Genomic DNA, 24,889 nt, shown 5'->3' with positions numbered 1-24,889 from the left:
TGATCAATGTATGCAACAACTGCATCAAAGTTACTGCTCTATTGTGTGGACATTCCTCTCCTGTATAATTTGTGAGATTGTTCGTTCTCTGAAAATGTGTCAACGAAGAAACCTGGAAACATCAGAGACATCACACAAATAGGTTACTTTTACTTTAAGTACAGGATGCATCCCAAACCTTACGTTGCAGGTTTTTGTGAACAAGTGAAAGCTATTTTTATGTCAAATGAAATCACACACAAGTATTGAAATAACCTAGAATTCTAATAGAAATAGTTACCCTTACCAACCTTTCGGCGTAAAAGTCCGGCAGAGATGAAACCCAATGTGTTTGTATCCTGTGGTTGTAGACACAAGGCTTGTTCTTGGTGTTTGAATAGGCAGCCACTTTTAAAAGGTTGTCCCCCACCTCTGTGCTGCTGGGCATGACAGTTGTATCACGTCCTTTGTCTCCCACAAATAATTTGTTTTCATCACCATGGTGATCTGATTATCTCCTGGCATTATGAATGTTAAATTACCAAACACCATTCCTTATTCAAAATCAATAAGTAGACCTATACCAAATGGGGGAGGGGACAATTTTGCTAACCTTTTTAAGTTTGGGATAAAAAAAATAAAAATAAATCATCACGTATTCTCACACTACCTGATCTCCACGGAAACCTTGTGTGGAATGCACATAAGTCAGACAATACTATCCTGAATAGGTTGTAAAAAAGGGCTAGAGTGTAGACTTCATAAACATTATCCATAATAAATGTATACAAATTAAAACCAGTGATCTCTTTATTTAGAAAATACAGAATATGAAGGACAGAAATATTTTACAAGTTTCAACTCTGATATGTCTTTCAACAGAATAATGCCTCTGTACAGGACAGTGATTGTACATACCCCTGAACAAAATCAATATTATTATTACAGTCAACTATAAAAGTATGACAAAAACACAAATAGAAATATCCAAACACTGCAAAACACATCTAGGAACACTTCCTCCAACTGTGCCAGAACTCAACAAACATGCATACATACATGTACTGTAAAGTATTTCCAGTGATTGTACAATATCAGGTAGAAAAAGAGATATTGCGTTGTTTTGAATGAGAGGTGCTCTGAGTAAGGCATTCATTCCTAATCAAAACTGCCACTCATTACTTTGTCACATGAGGTTAGGGTTTCTGAAAAAAAGTGTAAAGAAATGATCAACATCGTGTTGGGTTACTGTTTGTGCCAATCCAAGTGTAGACTACTTTTCAATGCTTAGATTGTTATTACCATGTTATTGCAAGTCCACCAGTTGCATTCATGCTTACATACTGTATAGGTAGTGAGGAGGAAGCCATAGTTGTACAACCTGAACTTTAGAATTATTGTACATACTGAAAACCTGAGAACCTCAAGATAAGCAGTTATTTAAAAAATATATATTTTGCATTCAAGAAAACCCAGAACTAAAAAGGTCAAATGCCTTTCTCTTCATCTGTGTGGGACAAACTTGACATGACTTTTGAGACATACTCCAGATTGTGCTGACTCAATAGACAATAATGTAGGTGCATTTACCAAAATACCCTACATATACCAAATGATGAGTGAGAGTACATTTTGAATATGTGTTCTAAAAACAGAATTTTAACAAGTCACATTTTGAAATATTGTATCAAATTTCAGAATACACTTTTAAATAGGACACATTCAAACAGAAAGATAAAACTGCAGCCATGCAGACTTAGTTTCCTTGAAGAAGCACAATTCAGTTACACAATCATTGTTCAGTACAAAGATAATACAACCAAGTACATCTCCACCGCCTACACAAATTCTCTAGAGAGAGAGACACTAAAGTCTACACTAGATAGTAGGAAAAAGTGACCATGATCATGTCTTATGTGCTTGTGTCATCAGAGAATGTTCCATACTCTTGAGAGAAAGTCACAGAACACTCACCAGAGAATACGTACTGGCCTTGACAGTCCAGGGTAGTTCTACTTTACAGTGAAATAAATTGACGAGACAACAGATCTCATAAAAATCAACAACATTGTGTGACAACTACTGTGTATTCAGCGAGGGAGAGCATAGCCTCACAAGGACACTTGTAGCCCTTCAGTCGTTGTGCGGTTATTCAAGGTTGGCTGCCGTGCTGCTCTGTGGAAGTTGGGAGGTGGACTGAGGGCTAAACCAAGACAGCCATGACACATTTGGGAGGACAGAGAGTGAAGGGAGTCAGGGACACTGCCATCGATTTACCCAGAGACGGCCTCCCCACGCTGGGCCGATGAACCCCCTCAAGCCTCCAAATCCCTGGTCAAACCCTTCAGCTTAGCCTCAAAAGTTTCGCCTGTGTCCTTATCCTTTATTTTCTCTCTATCTGGCGTAAGGCTTCACAGACCTTTATAAACATAAAATGAACTACCACATACTACTAACTGCAGGGTTCCCCCACTGGCTGGCCGTGGGCCGAATTTGGACAGCGGGAGATTTTATTTGCCCCTCCAAGTTCTTATTTTTTCTCATTGTTAGACATGAAAAACACCAGGAAATCAGGTCCAAGTTACTTCATTTTGGAAATCTGTTTGCCAAGTATTCCCACGCATAATAGAGAGATGTGATCTTGTACAAATGTAAGCACGTTTATTATCTTTGTAAAATACTGTGTTTTTTTTATGTCTACAAATGATTTGTAATTATGTTTCGGCACCCTGACCATCCGCTGAAGAAGTTTTAAAAATCATCCCGCAGCTGAATCTAGTTGATCAATGACTTACAGGAATATCTGTTTGTGATTACACAAATTAAAATACTATTCATCTAGAAAGGGGAAATGTTAAATTCTCCCAAAAACGTGTTTTTCCTGTGTTTTATATATATTTCCACACGGAGGTTGGAATAATACTGTGAAATTGTGAAAATGATGATAATGCCCTTTAAATGTAACTGTTTCTTCCTGTTTTGGTAGGATGGAGTTTTGGTCTGCTTGGTGACATCCACAGGCGGGGTAAATTAGTTCAAAACCTGTCTACCAATAACAGCTCATTTCCCCCTCTCTACTCAGACCAACTCCAGACAGTCCTGGCTAAATTCTTGCTTGAGAAATTCCCCTTTGCTATTTGAATTGAAAACAATCACAGTAAGGTACTTAATCGTTCGCCTGTTAATACACAGTACTTTCTTTACAAATAGGCATTTTCTTTCTAGAAATATCACCCACAATATCATCTGCAGCTATGAGATTTACATACGGAAACATAATGGCTGCGATCATGAATAAATACACATGTAAAACATTACAACATAAACTAAACATAGTGCCAGTACTTCAAATGTACATCTTCATAAAAAAAAAGAGGACATGCCATGGATATAAAATTAATTATTCCACAAAGCACAGAGACGAACCAAATTGAGTGAGGAAAAATGTACTGGTGGTTATAGTTATAGTGGACATAGTGGTTGGATTGGTTGTCGTGACTTACAGAATAATCACAGTATTCCACATAGTTGTACTGTAAGAGCCTGCTCCTGCCAAGTTGCCATGACATCATTATTACTGTCTATACCGTTACTGTACAATTTCTGCATGGATACAGGTGATTACAAAACAGATGTTCTATTTCTGCCACATATTTACATGAAGATCACAGTACTCGTAGGCTTGTGTCCCTGGTATGCGTGTCCTCCCCCCTCACCGGGCCTGTTGTAGTAGACCCTCCCATTGGATAGGCTGTGAAAACACCTCTCTCTCCAGCCACATTTCATAGCTGTAGTGGAAGTCCTCCGGCAGCTCAACACGCTGGCCCAGAACGCTTTGCAGGCAGTTGTCCACCGGGGCGAACTCGCCGTTCGGGTTCTTGTCGTAGCGACGGCTGTTGAACCTCTCGATGCTCTCCCTCAGGGCGCACTCCTCCGCCTGGAAGTCCCACGGCCGCGCGTCGATATCTGGAGGACAAAAGAACAATTAGCAGCAGAGTTTTATTCGCAGGTCTATTAACTTGATGAACAGCACCACATAACCCTTTCTATTGTCTCTGTCAATGTTCTGTTTGGAATACACACGTTATACTGTTGTTAAAGGACAGCTAGACCTCAATAATCAATCAATACAGAGAAAAGAGTCAAGTCTAGGATTGCAATTTTCAGCAGAGGGACTTGAGGGACCAAGGGATCTCTCTCAGTCTATCTGGTCCATTGAGAATAGAACCTGAGACGTGATGACGGACAGGTCGTCTCTTTTTCTCTGAGGGCCTCTCACCTCTAACTGGCTCCTGGTTTGGTTACTATGGCAACAGATACCGGCCTAGCGACCGGCTATCTTACAGTAGTTGGGTGATTGGACTTTCAGTTACGGAGATCCTAATCAAAGGCATATAGTATGTACCTACATCGTTACATTCACATTCAACATCACATTCTGATTCGTTGCATAGCTTTCACATCTCCTACACACCAGTGAATTAAGACTTGACTTCAGGTATGCGTTCAAACGTTTATTTGCATCTTACCGTTGCCATAGGCCCAGTCGTCATTGAGCCTGTGTCGTACTTTCTGGTAGATGGCTGACATGGTCTTCATGTTGCTCTTCCTCCACTGGCGGCCCAGGTACTTGGTCTGGATCTTGAGCAGCTTGAGGACATACAGCTGCATCATGGCCTGTTTGACCTTCAGCGCCCTCTTCAGGATGGGAGCAGACTTGAACACCACCAGCATCTGAGAGAGGAGGAGGTGGTGGAAGGGAAGGACACAGTGCATCTCAAAAGTGTCCCGACACAAGTCTTTGACTTCAAAACGGTCCGCTAGCCTGTACACCCTAGATCCACTCTTGTAGATCTGAAAGGATCTGATAGGTTCTACAAGTGGGCACTGAATAAGGGACACATTATTCAGGTCTCTCTCACCATGGTCCTGGAGTGTTTCCACTTAGTCAGCTTGTTGAGGATCCTCAGCAGGTTGATGCAGGAGAAGAGATTACGCCAGCAGAACTGATTACGGTCTCCAGCTTCCTACAATCACAGGAAAAAGAAAGGGTTAGGAGAATTGAAACGCCCACAAAGAACACATACTGTATATAACGGCCTACTATTTAGGACGGGGTAGCCGGACACGGCCAGTGTCTAATCACAGCCAACAGATAAGCCTATAGCCAGGTCTTTAACATTCGAACAGTCTGATGTAAACACATGGGTTTGTGATCTGGACTCACCAAGCTCTCAGCCGTGAGCTCAGGCATCTCGTGGACCACACAGTGAGGGAAGTCCAGCACACATATACTACAATGAGAGCCCACAGAGAGATCACACACACACACACACACACACACACACACACAAGATTATTTACAGCCCATCTTTCTGTCAACAGTGGTGTTACACCTGTCATTGAGAGACACATTTTACCATCCACACCTGAACCCCTTGTGTTTTGGCACCTCCACGTCTTTTATGAGCAGGAAACACATACCTGGCAGACGGAAGCCATGCCTTTATGTGGGTGCAGATGCACCTCTGGCATTGTGGCAGAAACTAAGTGGTAGTCAGCGAGTCCTACCTGTTTTTGGCACTGATGTAAGACAGGATGTTCTGGTTGAAGAACTTGAGGATGAGTGGGATGCAGTTAGCGAACACCAGGTGTTGAGAGACAATCTCAAACTGGGGGGGGGGGGGGGAGAGAGAGAGAGAGACAGGAAGTACAAGGTCACTGCAAAGTCACTGACTGTCTTTAGTGCACAGGAACCATGGAGGACCAGATAAAGCACTAATTCACGATAGCCCTTTAATTCCTAATAAGGAAAAATTCATATTTTATGAGCAGCCTGCGGAGTTCAGGAAAAGACCAATTCCTCCTCTTGTATTCATTCTATGGAATCGTTTACTATCATCAAAAGAATGTTCAAGACCACATTTTATTAGCACAAGTACTATTACTGCTGTATGATTATGAATTCAAAGCATTCCATCGTCCGATTTTTGGGGTGTAAAAGACACTCTGAAATGACAACCCCTCTCCACTCTCACGACGGGGGTTCCAATAAGAGGATTTAGCCAATCTGCGCTCCCTAAAGTTACTCAGCGCTGCGCCACGGCCGCCTAAGAGCCAGCAGGATAGGAGCCATAGGCAGACTCAAACCCTTTCACTCAGCTGGGTTCTGCAGTTGCATTAATACGTCTTTGTAATAAGCTTCATTTTGACAGCTGGTAGTGGGAAATAAGAGTGAAAGTAATCATTTTGGGCAGTAGATGGCGCTACTATAATTTTACATCCAGCTATGTTTCATCTATCATCCTTTTAAAAATGGGGAACTATGCTCCTTGTTCATGTAGGATTTGACAGAATAGTCCTGACCTGCTGCAAGGTATGGGATGCAGCCAGGTATAAGCACACTATTCACAAAAGAGCAGATGCTCCATTTCTCTGTGAAGAGGACCTACCTATCACTAGTGGTGGCGCTGCCAAACAGTAAATATTGAACCAATCCCTTTTTTAAGGAGAGTGATTTTGTGTGCTGAAGAGAGACACACTCGCTCCTCTCAGAGAGAAGCAGTAGTAGGAAGAAGATAAACTAAGCTAATCGCCTCCAGAAATCGCAATTATAATCCTTTACAAGAGCAGATTTTGGAGGGAGCTCAGCTTTTGCATTTTGGAAGATGTATGGTGCTGCTATGTGCCCATTTCTTGTCTGATGGTATTTCTCCTCTCTCTATTCTGCCTCCCTCTATCCATCGCCTTCTCTTCGTGCGGGGAGACGTATGAACCTTTGACTGTGTGCCTCTCATTCCAGTGCAGGATCTGTCTATAGGCTGCCAGGAGCCAAAGGGGTGGGGGCAGGGAGAGGAGATAAAGAGAGAGAAATGTGGTGGTGAATGTGGAGGGCTGGGAGAAGAGAGAGAGTGGAGGCTGACCTAGTGTGTGAGGGTGTGAAAGGTGTGTGGGGGGGGACCAGTGATGTAGGGGTTAAAAAAAAAATAGTTGGGTAAACTGATCACCAGGTCGTGGTGAAAAAAGTCATGTTTTCTATACTTTCAATGCATTTTTCTGCAAAAATGGTTAAACTGCGTTTACTTGCCCTCCACTACACCACTGGAAGAGATATGAGAGCAGCGGCAGACCTGAAGGGGTGGAGGAGAGGGGGAGAGAGGAAGGGATGGAGAGCAAGAGATAGAGGTGACCTGGTGTGTGAGGCTGGAAAGGTGGGAAACAGAGAAAGAGAGAGAGAGGTAGAGAGAAAGAAAGACAGAATGTGGTGGTAGGTGGCTTACTTGGTAGATGTGATTGAGTTTCAGGTGCTTGAGCAGCAGGAGCAGAAGTGCAGAGATGGCCTTGACAATGATCTCCTTGTGTCTGTTCACGTCAATACCCAGCTTCATGCTCTGGAGGACCGTGATTCTGCCATCACACACACACACACCTTTTATGTGATTCATAGCAACAACTTCCCTTGACATGACAAAACTATAGTCATTGACTTTATTTCTGAACAAACTAAATTCATTTCCAACTTAAGCCTGAACCGCAAAGATGACTGTGAGGGAACAAGGAGAGGCACAAGGCTATTACACTCACGGCATCTCCTCTGGCAGCACACCAGCCAGTATATTGATGGAGTCCGTCTTGGCCTTGGAGGTAGGTGCTGCAGCCAGCAGCAGCTTCAGAAGGGCAATCTGATAAATACAACGTGGGTTTTTAGCTTTCAACCTCTCAGCTCGCAAACATGACAGGTCTAGACAGCAAACACTTAGTAAAAATCTACAGTGCAGGCATGATTTTCAAGATGCAAAGTAAGACGATGCCATGTGAAGTGTCTTGTTTGAGCAGAATATAAATGGTAGATGTCCTCACCACATACTGAGACAGGTTAGGAAGCATTCCCAGATACAGGATCTCTGTGGGTGTCTCATCCACATCCTCTTCTCCCTGACCAACACAACACAATATGAGTTACACATATACTCATCTTGTTTCCACTCACAAAGCCCTGTTCCAACACTTAGAAAATGAAGGGTCAGATTTCTATTTGACCAGGTTAGTCTCATTGAGATTAAAAATCTATTTTTCAAGAGAGACCCGGCCAAAATGGAAACGAAAAGTTTCATTGCAAAGACGCACTTACAGCATAAACAATAAAGCACGACAGTTTAAAAATATAAATGTAGACATTGAGCAGACATGATGCTTTGGGGAGGTGTGGTGCAACTAGGAGTCAAAACATTGCCAGCCCCCCAACTTCATTGTCCAGTTTTGTTTTAGCCTAGCGTTAAACTCATTCAAAGAGAGGAGTTCCTGTCACTTCATATAAAGTCAACAGTAAGAAGCGTCACTCACCAGGGTCATGGGGCACTGTTGAAGCTCCTCTTCCCTCTTGATCTGCATCTCGGCTATAGAGACATATTTGTGCTGGAGGGAAATGATGCGTTAGCCTATACTCCACCACAATACGATATAAAGCCCTATGAGAATCAGCGCAAAGCACTTTATTACCACAATCCATTCCATTCTATTCCACTTCACACTTTTTCAATGAAACTTCAACATGGCGATATACTGTAGTATTTCTGACTATCACTTGTCAGGCAGCACCCGATGTGTAAACAGAAGAGGCTTTTAACGGGCGTTAATTAGACTTCACAGATTACACCGAGGAACGCCCTTCTGTGTGTCAAAGGCGTTTCACAGTCAGTTGAAACACACAATTGATTTCTAAGTGGGATGTCAATGTCCAGGGATATTGACTAGCTGGTCAAATAAACTTCAATACTTCATCGCCAGTGTAACACTCGATCCTGGTGGAGAGAGAGGGATGGAGGTATTGAGAGGAGGAGGAGGAGGAGGAGAGGATAGAGGAGGAATGATACGACTGATTTCTCTCCTTACCTGTTTAAGGGTCTTCACACTCTCGTGTATGGGTCTAGGAAGACCGACTAGTGTCTCTGTGTCACTAGAAAACAAACATAACACCACTCAGCACAGCAACAGAGAGAGAACATTCACTGGCACTGCAATAACTATGACCACACATGACAGTGGGCTACACGGAGCGAGCCTTTCAGATGGTACACAGGGATATTGACACTCACTTTCCCAGAGTGAAGCCGATGAACTTGTTCCTGCTGGTCTCCAAGAAGTGCTCGATGTCTTTCTCTCTGTCGAGACACACACACGGACAGACATCTCAAATCACCTGAAGCCTGCTGCCCCTCACTAACCCCCAGTCTGTGATCCACCTTCTCACTGATCACACTTCTAGACCTACTGTGTTTCCTAACCTGGCTTCCCGGGCTTGTAGCGATACTATCCAAACAGACTGATCAAAGACATACGGCTGCTAAGCAGATGATGCATCTCATGCTTAAAGCCTCATCAGTCACGCTCGATGCTGCCTCTGTACGATATTGGGATCTGGAATTCCGCCTCGTGCTAAATTATCTCAGCATTACGCTATGGTTCAAGGTTGCACACACACACACACACACACACACACACACACACACACACACACACACACACACACACACACACACACACACACACACACACACACACACACACACACACACACAGGGGTGAATAATGCATGAGTTTACAGATAATGAGTAGAGGATGATAAGAGCTAAGACTGGGTCGGTTCGAGGCCGTCCTTTCCTTGCCTCCCCTGTCTTCCGCTGCCCTCTCGGACTTATCCACATAGCTGTGTAGACGGAGGCCATCTTGCGAGGGGGAGCTAGGGGACCAGGCTGTTACTGTATGAGTGACTGAGGTGGGTTACTTTGAGTTCTCCTGAACAGAGGGGGCACTATCAGCAGCATGAGTGTGTAGAATAACAAAACTAGAAACCAGTCTGAACTTTTTATTTTGAATGGGGAGCCTCAGCTATATTACACCCATCCAATCCTTTCAGATTTGCAAACACAGAAGGGTTAAGAGTTATGGCAAGGGGCTAGAGGTTTGTTTGGAACTGGGCCTGCCAGTCTTACCTGACTTTGGGGGCCCAGGGCAGACCCTTGGGGAGGGACGCTCTCTCAGTGGGGGGTCTGAGCGGGGGCGGTGGGGGTGGTGGCTGGATGATGACATCACTGTCCAGGGGGTCCACCTCGCCCTCGATGCCACTGTCGGCTTCCTCGCCGTCCTCCTCCTCGTCTCGTGCGTCGTCGTTCTTAAAGGGGTCTCGCTCGTTGTACGTGTCTAGGCTGTCCTGCTTAACCAGGGGCTGGAACCCAGAACAACCAGCAGGGGGCATAAAAGAGGCCGTCCCCTCACACACACAGGGTTAGGCCAAGGCTTCCCACTTCAACCACAAGCAATACTCAGATTTACCAACCGTAAGGCTGCACTCCAAGAAGGTTACAGAAACTTGCAGTAAAAAAACAAACAGAGGAACGTTTGGGCCCGACTCCATATTCAAGTGTTAAACATTCCACTTACAACCATATCAGTCATACAACACAAACCCAGTAATCTCATGCCACGTCTATGGATTCAAAGAATGACTGAGGCATCATCAATGCAACAAGCATCAAGCAGAGAGGGGGTTGCATTCAACAGCAGCGAAACGCCAGTGCAATGTAACCTACGGTGGTGTGCTGGTAGCAACTAGTCGTTAGGTGTGTGGTGGTGAGGAGAGCAACAGAGGGGACGGAAGCAGTGTGACCAGCATAGAATTATATGACTCGTATCCCATGGAGAACAAGCCATTTGGCTCTGTGGTGGGAAAGAAGCTGCAGTGAATTGTTGTAAACAGTGATAATGTGGCGGAAAAACAACTCAGTGGAGATTGAGGCTAGAGGAAGGCTCCAGTCATGTGACCTCAATGACCACAGCCAGCCCTGCCTCCGTACCCACCCACCCCATACAGGGCAGAACGCAGCGAAGGAGGAGAAAAATAAGGGGGGAGAGGAGGAGGAGGGAGAGGAGGAGGACAAGGAAGAGATGGAGGAAGAAGAGGAGAAAGAATACGAGGAAGAGGAGAGAGAGAAGAGGAGACTAAAGAGGTAGAGGAATAGAAGGTGCAAAGAACCAGCCCGAGGCAGAGAAAATGCAGAGGGAAAGTGGGTAAAGACCTGCTTCTTGGGAAAGGGACTGTCTCCTTCCAAGCTATCAACAAAGGCACTCTGCAGGGACACACGGAAAAGGAGGGCAGTTGAGAGTCTGGTGAAGTCAGAGCTCTAGTCTAAAAACAGCACAGTGGGGATTAGAGGAAAAAGTTAAAAGAACAAAACGTGTCATTCACTCCGCTGGCAGGGGAACACAGTACACAGCTGGTGTGCACATGGTTCCTAATTCACATTTCCTGCTGCCACAGCCAGGCCGAGCAATCAATGCTTGTTAGCCTCACGCACCATGCTCTCTGTGACCACAGGGTTCAGTTAGGCTCACTGTTAGAGCACATCGGGTGTGTATTCAGTCGAGTCTAACGCAGAGGTGTTGCGCATGTGAAAAGCGCCAGGAACAGTGTGTGAACAGTATGTGCGTGATAGAAGGTAGAATTACGTACCCTGCGGCTGCGGCGTCCTCTCTTGGCCTGCTGTTGCTGCTCGATGAGCTCCATTGCCGAGGCTGGAGGAGAGGCTGCCCTCATGCTCCGGACCACCTTGATGCTGTCCTCAGGCAGGGGGGGCAGGCTCAGCCTCTCTCTGCCTCGAACCTTCATCTCCTGGAGCTCCTCAAAGCCCCCCATGGTGAACTGTAACACAGACACACACAGAGTTTGAGACGGAGACATACACACAGAGACAGGTGGACACAGAAAGCCATAGAGATGTCCATGAGCACACATGCACGGAGCTCTATGCAGACATTGGCAAACCTCGTTTTCCAAGCCTGTCAAATCCACTGTGGAACTAGTCGAGCCTGACACTACCGTAAAATTCTAACGTCCTTCTAACGAGCGTTTTGAATGCACAATTGACGATAACATAACGGTGGATGAAATGTCTCAATTGTGAAGCGGCCCAGCCTACTAAAGGGACAGGCGATGGTGTCGGTGCTGTAGCTTACTGACCAGGATGGTCTTCCAGAGCAGCAGCAGGACCTTCTTCATGGGAAAGTGTGGAGCGTTCATACTGCAGAACTTGGTCACCATGGTGAAGAGCAGCAGGGCAAATGGCTCTCCGTTGTACAGAGGAGAACCTGAGGTTAGAGGAGAGGAAAGGGTCAACAGCCAGCACACACCTACAGTACACACATGGCGCACACACAAAAACATTTCCTGTATAATTTACAGTAGCTTACTGGCAGCAATTGGCCATAAGTTACTGTACTTTCTTTTACAGTACAGCCACTGTAATCCATTTTATGGTACCAAAAATGTTACTGTAATCTAATTTACAGTACCAATTACAATTAAAGTATATTTCCGTAATTACCCAGTGGTCTTTGCAAGTTTTCATTTACATTTTGGTCATTTAGCAGGCACTCTTGACATTAGCAACTTGCATTCAACCAAGGTTGAGAAGAAAGAAAAAAAACACATCAAAGTCATAGCATGTAAAAAGTATCTGTAACCTTTACTGAAAATATTGTTGTAGTTAAAGGATACTGGTCTTCAAAATAATTGCAATTAAAACAAGATATCTTATGATATATATTTGACTATTACTGGATAGTGTCAATACATTACTGAGCTATTCAGGGCAACTTGATGCCAGCTTCCTGTAAATGACTAATGTCAAAGCAATTAAACACAGTACAATACTGTAAAAGGTGACTAATAAACTGTAAGAAAGTAATTATTGCAGCATTTTACTGTAATTACAAGGGATTGGAGCAAGAAGGTTGGCTGCTAGGCATTTGTATATTACAGCATATTAATGAACACTAGGTGCTTTATACCACTTGCACTTCTACAGGCCTAATCAAAGGGTTCCAAACGGTCCGTGATTACAGGGCAAAACAAATCAAATGGACATGGTGAAATATTCAACCATTAAAAAGTGTAAGATCCGCTGCCACTCTGATCTAGTCTGGCAGACACCAGCTCTCGAGCTGTGTCGTCACGTGGGTTACGTCAGCCAGGCTAACGCTGATCTGTTCCCTATATACACATTTCATTGTTAGGGAACCACTACCACATATCAGTTCAATTCGTACAGCATTCTCACTAAAGGGCGCAACAAATATAGCCTCTTAAAAGACACAACAATACTATGCACCCACTATTGGTCAAAAGGTTTTTCGGCGCTCCAAAAATACAGTATGGTACTGTTTTCTGAATTACAGTCAATTACTGGCAGCAATTGGCCAGTAAATTACTGGAGATTTACAGGACAAGGTTTAAAGAATTCCTTATATACAGTATATTACTGAATTCTGGGGGGGTTACAGCATTCTCACTCACCTGTGCAACAAATATAGCCTCTTAGAAGGCACACATTAACATACAGTATGTTAATGAGCTAGAGACTCTTTCCCCACTTACAACATTAACCCACAATGCACCATAATTAATTCTGTAAAACACATTTAAGGTATTTTACTGTGTATTTCACCGTGTTTTACTGTTGAAATGAAAGAAAAGTCTTACACTGCACACACAAATACACACACGCAAACACACACACAAACCCAGTTCAGTCTTGAAGGCCTCTCTGGCAGTTCTCCACTCTGGCCTGTCATCCTCTGTCTGCAGACGGATGGTCTCCACCATCAGGTACATGATGCTTAACAAGACCCTAAGTGGAACACGAGAGGTCAGAGGTCAGAATGAACAGGTGTATGCATGCATGCATGCATCAAGACAAATAGTCTGTAAGCTACCAAGGTAGAACAGCTCTCCACTCCAAAAACATAACTATGTGTGCTTGTGCATACAGTATGTCTGCCTATGTGTAGTTTGTATGCGTGAATCTGTAAGTGTGTGTGCGCATACCTAATATTGTTGCACACCTTTCCATATGCACTTGCCTAGCTAATGCATCAGCCTAAATAACCCTACAGTAATTATACAACATTAGCGAGGCAGTGTCCTGTGCATTAACGCCTTGATCTAGACGGAAAACAAGCCATACTGGCCTCCATTTTCTACAAGCTATTAGGACGTGTTATTTGGCTTCCCACCTTATTGTCCCTAGAATTTATAAGCAAACAGCTGGAGGCAGGGCTTTCTCCAAATGAGCTCAATTTTTATGTAATGGTCTGCCTAGCCATGTGAGAGACGCAGACTCAGTCTCAACCTTTAAGTTATTACTGAAGACTCATCTCTTCAGTAGGTCCTATGATTGAGTGTAGTCTGGCCCAGGGGTGTGAAGGTCAACAGCAAGGTACTGGAGAGACGAACCACCCTTGCTGTATGTGCCTGGCCGACTCCCCTCTCTCCACTGGGATTCTCTGCCTCTGACCCAAGAGGAGATCTTCGTGGGCTATACTCAGCCTTGTCTCAGGGTAGTAAGTTGGTGGTCTGTTGATATCCCTCTAGTGTTGTGGGGGCTGTGCTTTGTCAAAGTGGATGGGGTTATATCCTGCCTGGTTGGCCCTGTCCAGGGCTATCGCCAGTGTCCCCCGACCCACCTGTCTCAGTCTCCAGTATCTATCTTGCAATAGTCTATGTACGGGGGGCTAGGGTCAGTCTGTTATATCTGGTATAATTCTCCTGTGGAGAACTTAAATGTACTTAAATGTCCTGTGTACATTTAAGAATGATCCCTCTAAATCGCTCTCTCTCCCTCCTCTCCCAGAGGACCTGAGCCCTAGGATCTTGCCTCAGGACAACCTGGCCTCTTGACTCCTGGCCGTCCCCAGTCCACCTGCTCGTGTCGCTGCTCCAGTTTCAACTGTTCTGCCTGTGGCTAGGGAACCCGGACCTATTCACCGGAAGTGCCATCTTGTCCCGGACCTGCTGTTTTTGACTCTCTCTCGATCTACCGCACCTGCTGTCTCGACCTCTGAATGCTCTGCTATGAAAAGCCAACTGACCCTCTTGAGGTACTGACCTGTTGAATCCTCTAAAACCACTGATATTATTATACCCTGCTGGTCATCTATGAATGTTTGAACATCTAGGGAGTTTTTCCTAGCCACCATGCTTGCTTGCATTGCTTGCTGTTTGGGGTTTTAGGCTGGGTTTCTGTATAGCACTTTGTGACATCTGCTGATGTAAAAAGGGCTTTATAAATACATTTGATTGATTGATTGATTGATTGATTGATATTAGGACAGATCTGATCTCATAGCAGATCATTACTGGGGTAGGCACACATAGAGCTGCCTAGACAGAGTGGTAGAGATGGGATGGGAGGAACAGGTAATTATCAGTCTATGGAAGTCAGTGAGGGATTGACACTGGTACACTGGTACTTTAGAGTCTGGGCTGAACTGGTACTTGGGACTCTGGGCTGGTGACGTGTCAAGTGGTTGCTGAAGGAGTAGGGTTGAAGACCTTGGCTTGGCTGATTGGGGGACTGTTGTAAAAATTTGTGCGGTAGAAGGATGCTCACCTGAGTTCTGTGCTGTCCGCCAGAGAGATAGCAGGTTTCCTCACTGCGCTGCTGCAGGCTTGGTTGTTACTGCAAAAAGAGAACACAGAAGCAGTTTAGCATACATACAGTACAAATCATACCACACCACAGCTAACACAACAGACTAGAGATATCGCTAATGTCTAGGACCTGGTCAGGTCATGGGGTCAGGAAGTTCTCATTACCTCTAACTGCAGTGACAAAGACTAGAATGTCGATGGAATGTATAGCGGCCGTTTTATGCACAGATCTTATTTGTTTTTGTACATAATGTTTTCCGCAATCGTTTCCTATGACCAAAAAGAGCTTCCCGACATCAGAACAGCGATCAGTAACCTCGATTTGGATGAAGATTCCTACTTCAACGAGTCGGCGGCTCATGACATACTGCTCACCCCAGACCAGGCCCTTATCCCCGACACTCGGAAGAGAAAGAGACTGATGTGCCGGCACCCTGATAAACCGCCTCCAACCTCTGTTCCCCCAAACACCTTTTTTGCATTATTGGTTAGAGCCTGTAAGTAAGCAGTTGACTGTAACGTCTACACCCGTTGTATTCGGCGCACCTGACACAAACTTTGATTTGATTCTATTGGCGAATGTACAAATCGCTGGAGAACAACGGGACCTGAAGAACTGTAATATGTATCTCGGAAACTTGGCTGAACAAGGACATGGATGACATTAATCTAGGTGGCTTTTCTTTTCTTCTTTAAACATTCATTTTTATTAAAGAGCACATAAAGAAAATGTACTATACATACACAACATATCTTTGCTGCCTTTACTAAGGAGCGGAGTTACATTCACATATTAAGGGTACATTTTGGCTGTATAGAGCAAATATTTGAAAGAGTCTGAATAAGTATCCACTTTGGATTAAGCCACACAAAAAACAGAAACAAACAAAAAGCCCATAAATTACAGAATACGATCGTCGTACAATATGTCAGGAACTCTGATCAGACACCTTCATACCTATGCTGCCTCTGTTGCAAGATTGATGTCATTCTCTCCATGTCAGCATGTAGGCCTAACCACATATCTGAGGGTGCATGTTCATTCTTCCAGCATTTTGTTACACATTTCTTTTCTGATGCTAAAAGATGATCTATCAATTTAAGTGGAGAGGATTGGATCCACAGGAACAATACCTAGAAGGAGATGACATGGGTCTCGTTGAATAATAATACCTGTGATGTCCTGAATAACATGGAGAATTTCAGACCAAAAAGACTGGATTTTCAGACATTGCCAAAATGTGAGATAAAGTACCTATTTCCTTTTCATCAGGGCTCATATTTTTTTTTATTTAGTACTTTGAATTGAAACTACATGTAACCCTTGTTCGGTTACATGCAGTGGCTTTATATAGTGTTTTCCATATGTTCCCCCAGCTCTCCTCTGATATCTGCACCTCTAATTAAACCTGCCATGAGTTCCTAAGATGATCTAAAGAAAATATTGGCATGTTAAGGATACAGTGGTAAAATTTGAAACGGTTCCAATGTTTTGCCCTTGATAAAATGATTCAATCTAGGTGCCTTTTCTATGCATCAGCAGGACAGAATGGTAACATTGGGTAAGCTCAAGTGGGGTGGCCTGTGTCTCTTCATTAACAACAACAATCTCTAATATTAAAGGACGTCTCGAGGTTCGGCTCATCTGAATTAGAATACCTTGCGATAAACTGTAGACCATATTATTTACCAAGCGAGTTCTTATCCATATTTTTCATAGAGGTCTATTTACCACCACAAACCAATGCTGGCACTAAAACCGCACTCTATGAGCTGTATAGATCCATAAGTCAACAAGTAAATTTAAATGTCACGACTTCCGCCGAAGTTGGTCCCTCTCCTTGTTCGGGGCGGCATTCGAAGTCACCGACCTTCTAGCCATCGCGGATTCACTTTTCATTCTCCATTGGTTTCTGTCTCGTCTTCCATCACACCTGGTTCCAATTCCACCAATTACATGTTGTGTATTTAACCCTCTGATCCCCCTCATGTCCTTGTCGGTAATTGTTTCTTGTAGTGCTTATGCACGGTATGCTGGTATGTACTGGGTTTTGTTTGACCCATGTATTGTATTGTTCTGTTGACGCTGGTTTATGGATATTAAACGACACCGTTGTAAATCAGTTTTCGCTCTCCTGCGCCTGACTTCTTCTGCCGCATCTACGCAGCCACTACAGCGGCGCTCCTAGTGCTGGTGATCTCAATGCAGGAAAACTAAAATCCATTTTTGCCAGCATGTCACCTGTCTAGAAAAAATCTAGATCACCTTTACTCCACACAAAGAGACAAATACAAAGCTCTACCTCCATTTTGCAAATCTGACCATAACTCTATCCTCCGGATTCCTGCTTACAAGCAAAAACTCAAAACAGGAAGTACCAGTGACGGAAGTGGTCCAATGAAGCAAATGCTAAGCTACAGAACTGTTTCACTAGCACAGACTGGAATTTGTTCCAGGACTCATCTGATGGCATTTTCAGAGTTCATCACATCAGCCACCGGCTTCATTAATAAGTGCATGGACGACGTCGTCCCCAGTGACGGTACGTACATATCCCAACCAGAAGCCATGGTTTTCAGTCAACATCCGCACTGAGCTAAAAGCTAGAGCTGACACTTTCAAGGAGCGGGACACTAACCCAGACGGCTATAAGAAATCCCGCTACGGCCTCCAATGAACAATCAAACAGGCGAAGTATCAAAACAGGACTAAGAGAATGAGGCAGGGCTTGCAAACCATCACAGATTAGAAAGGGAAACCCAGTCGTGAGCTTCCCAGTGACGCGAGACTACCAGGCAAGCTAAATGCCTTATATGCTCACTTTGAGGCAACACTGAACCAAATGTGAGAACACCAGCTGTTCCAGACAACTGTGTGATCCTCCTCTCCGTAGCTGATGTGAGTAAGACCTTTAAACAGGTTCAAATTCACAAGGCCACAAGTGCCAGACGGATTACCAGGACACGTACTCTGAGCATGCACTGACCAGCTGGCAAGTGTCGTCACTGACATTTTAAACTTCTTCCTGACCCAGTCTGTAATACCTACATGCTTTAAGCAGACCACCATAGTTCTTGTGCCCAAGAACGCTAAGGTAACCTGTCTAAATTACTATCGCCTCGTAGCACTCTGTAGCCGTGAAATGCTTTGAAAGGCTGGTCATGGCTCACATCAACACCATCATCCCAGACACCCTGGACCCACTCCAATTCGCATACCGCCCTAACAGATCCACAGATGACGCAATCTCTATTGCACTCCACACTGCCCTTTCCCACTTGGACAAAAGGAACACCTACGTGAGAATGTGGTTCAACACCAGTGTCCTCCAAGCTCATAATTTTTTACATTTCTGTAATTTAGCAGACGCTCTTATTCAAAGCAACCAACAGTAGTGAGTGCATACGTTTTCGTATTTTCCGTACTGGTCCCCCATGGGATTTGAACCCACAACCCTGGTGTTACCAAGCGCCATGCTTTACTAACTAAGCCACACGGGACCGATCATCACTAAGCTAAGGACAATGGAACTGAACACCTCCCTCTGCAACTGGATCCTAGACTTCCTGATGGGACACTTCCAGGTGGTGAGGGTAGGCAATAACACATCTGACACGTTGACCCTCAAAACGGGGGCCCCTCAGGGGTGAAAGCTTAGTCCCCTCCTGTACACCATGTCCACGACTGTGTGGCCGCTCAAAATGCTAAGTTTGCCAACGACATGACAGTGGTAGGCCTGATAACCGACAACGATGAGACAGCCTATAGGGAGGAGGTCAGAGACCTGGCAGTGTGATGCCAGGACAACAACCTCTCCGTCAACATCAGCAAGACAAAGGAGCTGATCAGGGACTGCAGGAAAAGGAGGACCGAGCACGCCCCCATTCACATCGACAGGGCTGTAGTGGAGCAGATCAAGAGCTTCAAGTTCCTCAGTATCCACATCACTAAGGATCTATCATGGTCCAAACACACCAACAGTCGTGAAGAGGGCACGACAACACCTCTTCCCTCTCAGGAGGCTTAAAAGATTTGGCATGGGCCCTCAGATCCCGAAAACGTTATACAGCTTCACCACCGAGAGCATCTTGACTGGCTGTATCACCACTTGGTATGGCAACTGCTTGGCATCCGACCGCAAGGCGCTACAGAGTGTAGTGCGTACAGCCCAGTATATCACTGGGGTCAAGCTCCCTGCCATCCAGGAACTCTATACCTGGCGGTGTCAGAGGAAGGTCCTAAATATTGGCAAAGACTCCAGGCATCCAAGTCATATACTGTTCTTTCTGCTACCGCATGGCAAGGGGTACCGATGCATCAAGTCTGGAACCAACAGGCCCTTGAATAGCTTCTGCCCCCAAGTCATAACATGGCTAAATAGTTAGATAAATAGTTAACCAAATAGCTACCTGGACTATCTGCATTGACCCTTTTTGCATACATTTGTCTGACTCACCACATACACTGCTTCTACTGTCTGTCACTTTATTCCTAGTTATATTTACATATCTACCTCAATTATCTCGTACCCCTGCACATCGACTTGGTACTGGTACCCCTTGTACAGTCGTAACATGATGGCAATTTGCATATACTCCAGAATGTTATGAAGAGTGATCAGATTAATTGAAATTAATTCCAAAGTCCCTTTTTGCCATGCAAATGAACTGAATCCCTCAAAACATTTCCACTGCATTTCAGCCCTGCCACAAAAAGACCAGCTGACATCATGTGTTGACGAGTGTTGACTTGGGATCACTCTGTCATGTTGATTGAGTTCGAATAACAGACTGGAAGCTTCAAAAGAAGGGTGGTGCTTGGAATCATTGTTCTTCCTCTGTCAATCATGGTTACCTGCAAGGAAACACGTGTCGTCATCATTGCTTTGCACAAAAAGGGCTTCACAGGCAAGGATATTGCTGCCAGTAAGATGGCACCTAAATCAACCATTTATCGGATCATCAAGAACTTCAAGGAGAGTGGTTCAATTGTTGTGAATAAGGCTTCAGGGCACCCAAGAGAGTCCAGCAAGCACCAGGACCGTCTCCTAAAGTTGATTCAGCTGCGGGATCGGGGCACCACCAGTACAGAGCTTGCTCAGGAATGGCAGCAAGCAGGTGTTAGTGCATCTGCACGCACAGTGAGGCAAAGGCTTTTGGAGGATGGCCTGGTGTCAAGAAGGGCAGCAAAGAAGCCACTTCTCTCCAGGAAAAACATCAGGGACAGACTGATATTCTGCAAAAGGTACAGGGATTGGACTGCTGAGGACTGGGGTAAAGTCATTTTCTCTGACGAATCCCCTTTCCGATTGTTTGGGGCATCCGGAAAAAAGCTTGTCCGGAGAAGACAAGGTGAGCACTACCATCAGTCCTGTGTCATGCCAACAGTAAAGCATCCTGAGACATTTCATGTGTGGGGTTGCTTCTCAGCCAAGGGAGTGGGCTCACTAACAATTTAGCCTAAGAACACAGCCATGAATAAAGAATGGTACCAACACATCCTCCGAGAGCAACTTCTCAAAACCATCCAGGAACAGTTTGGTGACGAACAATGCCTTTTCCAGCATGATGGAGCACCTTGCCATAAGGCAAAAGTGATAACCAAGTGGCTCAGGAAACAAATCATCAATATTTTGGGTCCATGGCCAGGAAACTCCCCAGACCTTAATCCCATTGAGAATTTGTGGTCAATCCTCAAGAGGCGGGTGGACAAAACAAAACCCCACAAATTCTGACAAACTCCAAGCATTGATTACGCAAGAATGGACTGCCATCAATGTGGTCCAGAAGTTAATTGAAAGCATGCCAGGGCGGATTGCAGAGGTCTTGAAAAAGAAGGGTCAACACTGCAAATATTGACTCTTTGCATCAACTTCAAGTAATTGTCAATAAAAGCCTTTGGCACTTATGAAATGCTTGTAATTATACTTCAGTATTCCATAGTAACATCTGACAAAAATATCTAAAAGACACTGAAGCAGCAAACTTTGTGAAAATTAATATTTGTGGCATTCTCAAAACCTTTGGCCACGACTGTATATAGCCAAGTTATCGTTACTCATTACTTTTATTGTTATTATTAGCGTTTTACTTTTTCATTATTTCTCAATTTTTTTCCTCTCTCTGCACTGTTTGGAAGGGCCCGTAAGTAAGCATTCAACTGTTAGTCCATACCTGTTGTTTACGATGCATGTGACTGATTCTATTTAAGTTGAAGTGAAAACACAGCATTATCACAACTGAGAATGAACACCAGTACAGGCAGGATAAATATCAGAGGAGAAATACAGACAGAAAATTCCCTGTGTGTTTGCTCAGCAGCTTAACAGGTGCTACAGAGTAATAGGAGGCGGCTGCTTGCCTGCTAAGGCTAAGACGTAGAATCAGAGTTTGATAAGAGACCAAGACTAAAGGCGAAAGCAGCAGACAGAGGAGCACAAAGACTAAAAAGGAAGGAAACAAAGCCTTGAAGGCTTTGCCGCCTCGCCAGTGAGCTATTTGAAGTGTGAATCAGAGGCCGGTGATCTGTCTCTTTCTTTCTGCTCTCACCCTGTTCTCTCTGCTCTTATCCCCCTCACTAAGAGCCAGCAGGTGCCTCATATCCTACGCTGAGGTGAAGAGGGATGGAAGTGGGAGGTAGAAAGGAAAAGAGAGAGAATGGTGTATTCATGAATTAACATTTCTGGTGAATGTGTGTGTGCCTCTCTCTCTCTGCCGGTCTGTGAATGTGCGTGTGCATGTACAGTTGAAGTCGGAAGTTTACATACAGTGGGGCAAAAAAGTATTTAGTCAGCCACCAATTGTGCAAGTTCTCCCACCTAAAAATATGAGAGGCCTGTAATTTTCATCATAGGTACACTTCTATGACAGAGGTCAAACGTTTTCTGTAAGTCTTCACAAGGTTTTCACACACTGTTGCTGATATTTTGGCCCATTCCTCCATGCAGATCTCCTCTGATGTTTTGGGGCTGTTGCTGGGCAACACAGACTTTCAACTCCCTCCAAAGATTTTCTATGGGGTTGAGATCTGGAGACTGGCTAGGCCACTCCAAGACCTTGAAATGCTTCTTACGAAGCCACTCCTTCGTTGCCCAGGCGGTGTGTTTGGGATCATTGTCATGCTGAAAGACCCAGCCACGTTTCATCTTCAATGCCCTTGCTGATGGAAGGAGGTTTTCACTCAAAATCTCACGATACATGGCCCCATTCATTCTTTCCTTTACACGGATCAGTCGTCCTGGTCCCTTTGCAGAAAAACAGCCCCAAAGCATGATGTTTCCACCCCCATGCTTCACAGTAAGTATGGTGTTCTTTGGATGCAACTCAGCATTCTTTGTCCTCCAAACACGACGAGTTGAGTTTTTACCAAAAAGTTATATTTTGGTTTCATCTGACATTCTCCCAATCTTCTTCTGGATCATCCAAATGCTCTCTAGCAAACTTTAGATGGGCCTGGACACGTCTGGCACTGCAGGATTTGAGTCCCTGGCGGCGTAGTGTGTTACTGATGGTAGGCTTTGTTACTTTGGTCCCAGCTCTCTGCAGGTCATTCACTAGGTCCCCCCATGTGGTTCTGGGATTTTTGCTCACCGTTCTTGTGATCATTTTGACCCCACGGGATGAGATCTTGCGTGGAGCCCCAGATCAAGGGAGATTATCAGTGGTCTTGTATGTCTTCCATTTCCTAATAATTGCGCCCACAGTTGATTTCTTCAAACCAAGCTGCTTCAAACCAAGCAGATTCAGTCTTCCCAGCCTGGTGCCTGGTGCAGGTCTACAATTTTGTTTCTGGTGTCCTTTGACAGCTCTTTGGTCTTGGCCATAGTGGAGTTTGGAGTGTGACTGTTTGAGGTTGTGGACAGGTGTCTTTTATACTGATAACAAGTTCAAACAGGTGCCATTAATACAGGTAACAAGTGGAGGACAGAGGAGCCTCTTAAAGAAGAAGTTACAGGTCTGTGAGAGCCAGAAATCTTGCTTGTTTGTAGGTGACCAAATACTTATTTTCCACCATAATTTGCAAATAAATTCATTAAAAATCATACAATGTGATTTTCTGGATTTTCTTTCTCATTTTGTCTGTCATAGTTGAAGTGTACCTATGATGAAAATTACAGGCCTCTCATCTTTTTAAGTGGGAGAACTTGCACAATTGGTTGCTGACTAAATATGTTTTTGCCCCAATGTATGCATCAGCAACCACAGCTAATGAAGTCACTGAAACCCTTAACAGTTGCAGTCTGTTTTGGAATGGGTGGCCAGTAATAAATTGGTCCTGAACATCTCTAAAACTTAGAGCATTGTATTTGGTACAAATCATTCAATAAGTGCTAGACCTCAGCTGCATCTGGTAATGAATGGTGTGGCTGTTGAACAAGTTGAGGAGACAAAATTACTTGGTGTTACCTTAGATTGTAAACTGTCATGGTCAAAACATATAGATTCAATGGTTGTAAAGATGGGGAGAGGTCTAGCCGTAATAAAGAGATGCTCTGCTTTTTTGACATCACACTCCAAAAAGCAAGTTCTGCAGGCTCTAGTTTTGTATAATCTTGATTATTGTCCAGTCGTGTGGTCCAGTGCAGCAAGGAAAGACCTAGTTAAGCTGCAGCTGGCCCAGAACAGAGTGACACGTTTTGCTCTTAATTGTAATCAGAGGGCTGATATAAATACTATGCATGCAAGTCTCTATTGGCTAAGAGTTGAGACTGACTGCATCACTTCTTTTTATAAGAAACATTAATGTGTTGAAAATCCCAAATTGTTTGCATAGTCAACTTACACACAGCTCTGACACACACACAAACTTATCCCACCAGACATAGTCCCCAAATCCAGAACAAATTCAAGAGAACGTACAGTATTATATCCTTATTGCATGGAACTTCCTTCCATCTCATATTGCTCAAATAAACAGCAGACCTGGTTTCCAAAAACAGATAAAGCAACACCTCGCGGCACAACGCCTCTCCCCTATTTGACCTAGATAGTTTGTGTGTATTGATATGTAGGCTACGTGTGCCTTTTTAAAAATATATGTAGTTCTGTCCTTGAGCTGTTCTTGTCTAATGATGTTCTGTATTATGTCATTCTGTATTATGTTTCATGTTTTGTGTTGGACCCCAGGAAGAGTAGCTGCTGCTTTTGGAACAGCTAATGGGGATCCTAATAAAATACCAAAACCAGCACCATCTCTACCAGCAACTACCTACGGCATTTCAACTAGGCAGATTTGTCAATGGCTGCGGGTGGTAGAGAGCTAAAGTACTGAGGCAGCAGTAGATCTGCCATTAGGGAGAGGAGGGACCTCAGGCAGGAAGGACACAGAGGAGATGACTCCAGAGGAGAGAGGAACAGTGGGTATGCTTATGTGATGCCCTTTTTGTCTAAGAGCTGTTTGAAAAGCCCACCTGAAATTGTACG

The 24,889-nt window shown here is 44.3% G+C and overlaps 1 protein-coding gene across 6 annotated transcripts in view; it reads right to left on the bottom strand.

Moving 5' to 3' along the window:
• Positions 1-771: 771 nt before the first annotated feature.
• LOC139378720 (striatin-interacting protein 1 homolog) overlaps positions 772-24,889 on the bottom strand; it is a 39,535-nt gene continuing 15,417 nt past the window's right edge. For 4 of the 6 annotated variants that reach the window (XM_071121158.1, XM_071121161.1, XM_071121160.1 and 1 more), the window contains exons 6-21: positions 15,426-15,494; positions 13,558-13,664; positions 11,996-12,123; positions 11,489-11,677; positions 9,972-10,204; positions 9,075-9,140; positions 8,872-8,935; positions 8,323-8,394; positions 7,840-7,914; positions 7,564-7,661; positions 7,260-7,386; positions 5,551-5,651; positions 5,207-5,273; positions 4,902-5,006; positions 4,509-4,713; positions 772-3,945 (exon numbers count right to left, since the gene is read on the bottom strand). In XM_071121158.1, the coding sequence (XP_070977259.1) occupies positions 3,692-3,945; positions 4,509-4,713; positions 4,902-5,006; positions 5,207-5,273; positions 5,551-5,651; positions 7,260-7,386; positions 7,564-7,661; positions 7,840-7,914; positions 8,323-8,394; positions 8,872-8,935; positions 9,075-9,140; positions 9,972-10,204; positions 11,489-11,677; positions 11,996-12,123; positions 13,558-13,664; positions 15,426-15,494 (1,960 nt within the window). In that variant the 3' untranslated portion in view covers positions 772-3,691. Of the gene's footprint in view, positions 3,946-4,508; positions 4,714-4,901; positions 5,007-5,206; positions 5,274-5,550; positions 5,652-7,259; positions 7,387-7,563; positions 7,662-7,839; positions 7,915-8,322; positions 8,395-8,871; positions 8,936-9,074; positions 9,141-9,971; positions 10,205-11,054; positions 11,106-11,488; positions 11,678-11,995; positions 12,124-13,557; positions 13,665-15,425; positions 15,495-24,889 lie in introns of all 6 variants that reach the window. The other 2 variants (XM_071121156.1, XM_071121157.1) reach the window with 1 other exon arrangement.

The sequence above is a fragment of the Oncorhynchus clarkii genome, chromosome 21 (genome assembly GCF_045791955.1).
Source record: "Oncorhynchus clarkii lewisi isolate Uvic-CL-2024 chromosome 21, UVic_Ocla_1.0, whole genome shotgun sequence".
Lineage (NCBI taxonomy): Eukaryota > Metazoa > Chordata > Actinopteri > Salmoniformes > Salmonidae > Oncorhynchus > Oncorhynchus clarkii.
The sequence above is the reverse complement of the archived record's forward strand: the minus strand, read 5'-3'. Positions and strand labels throughout refer to the sequence as shown.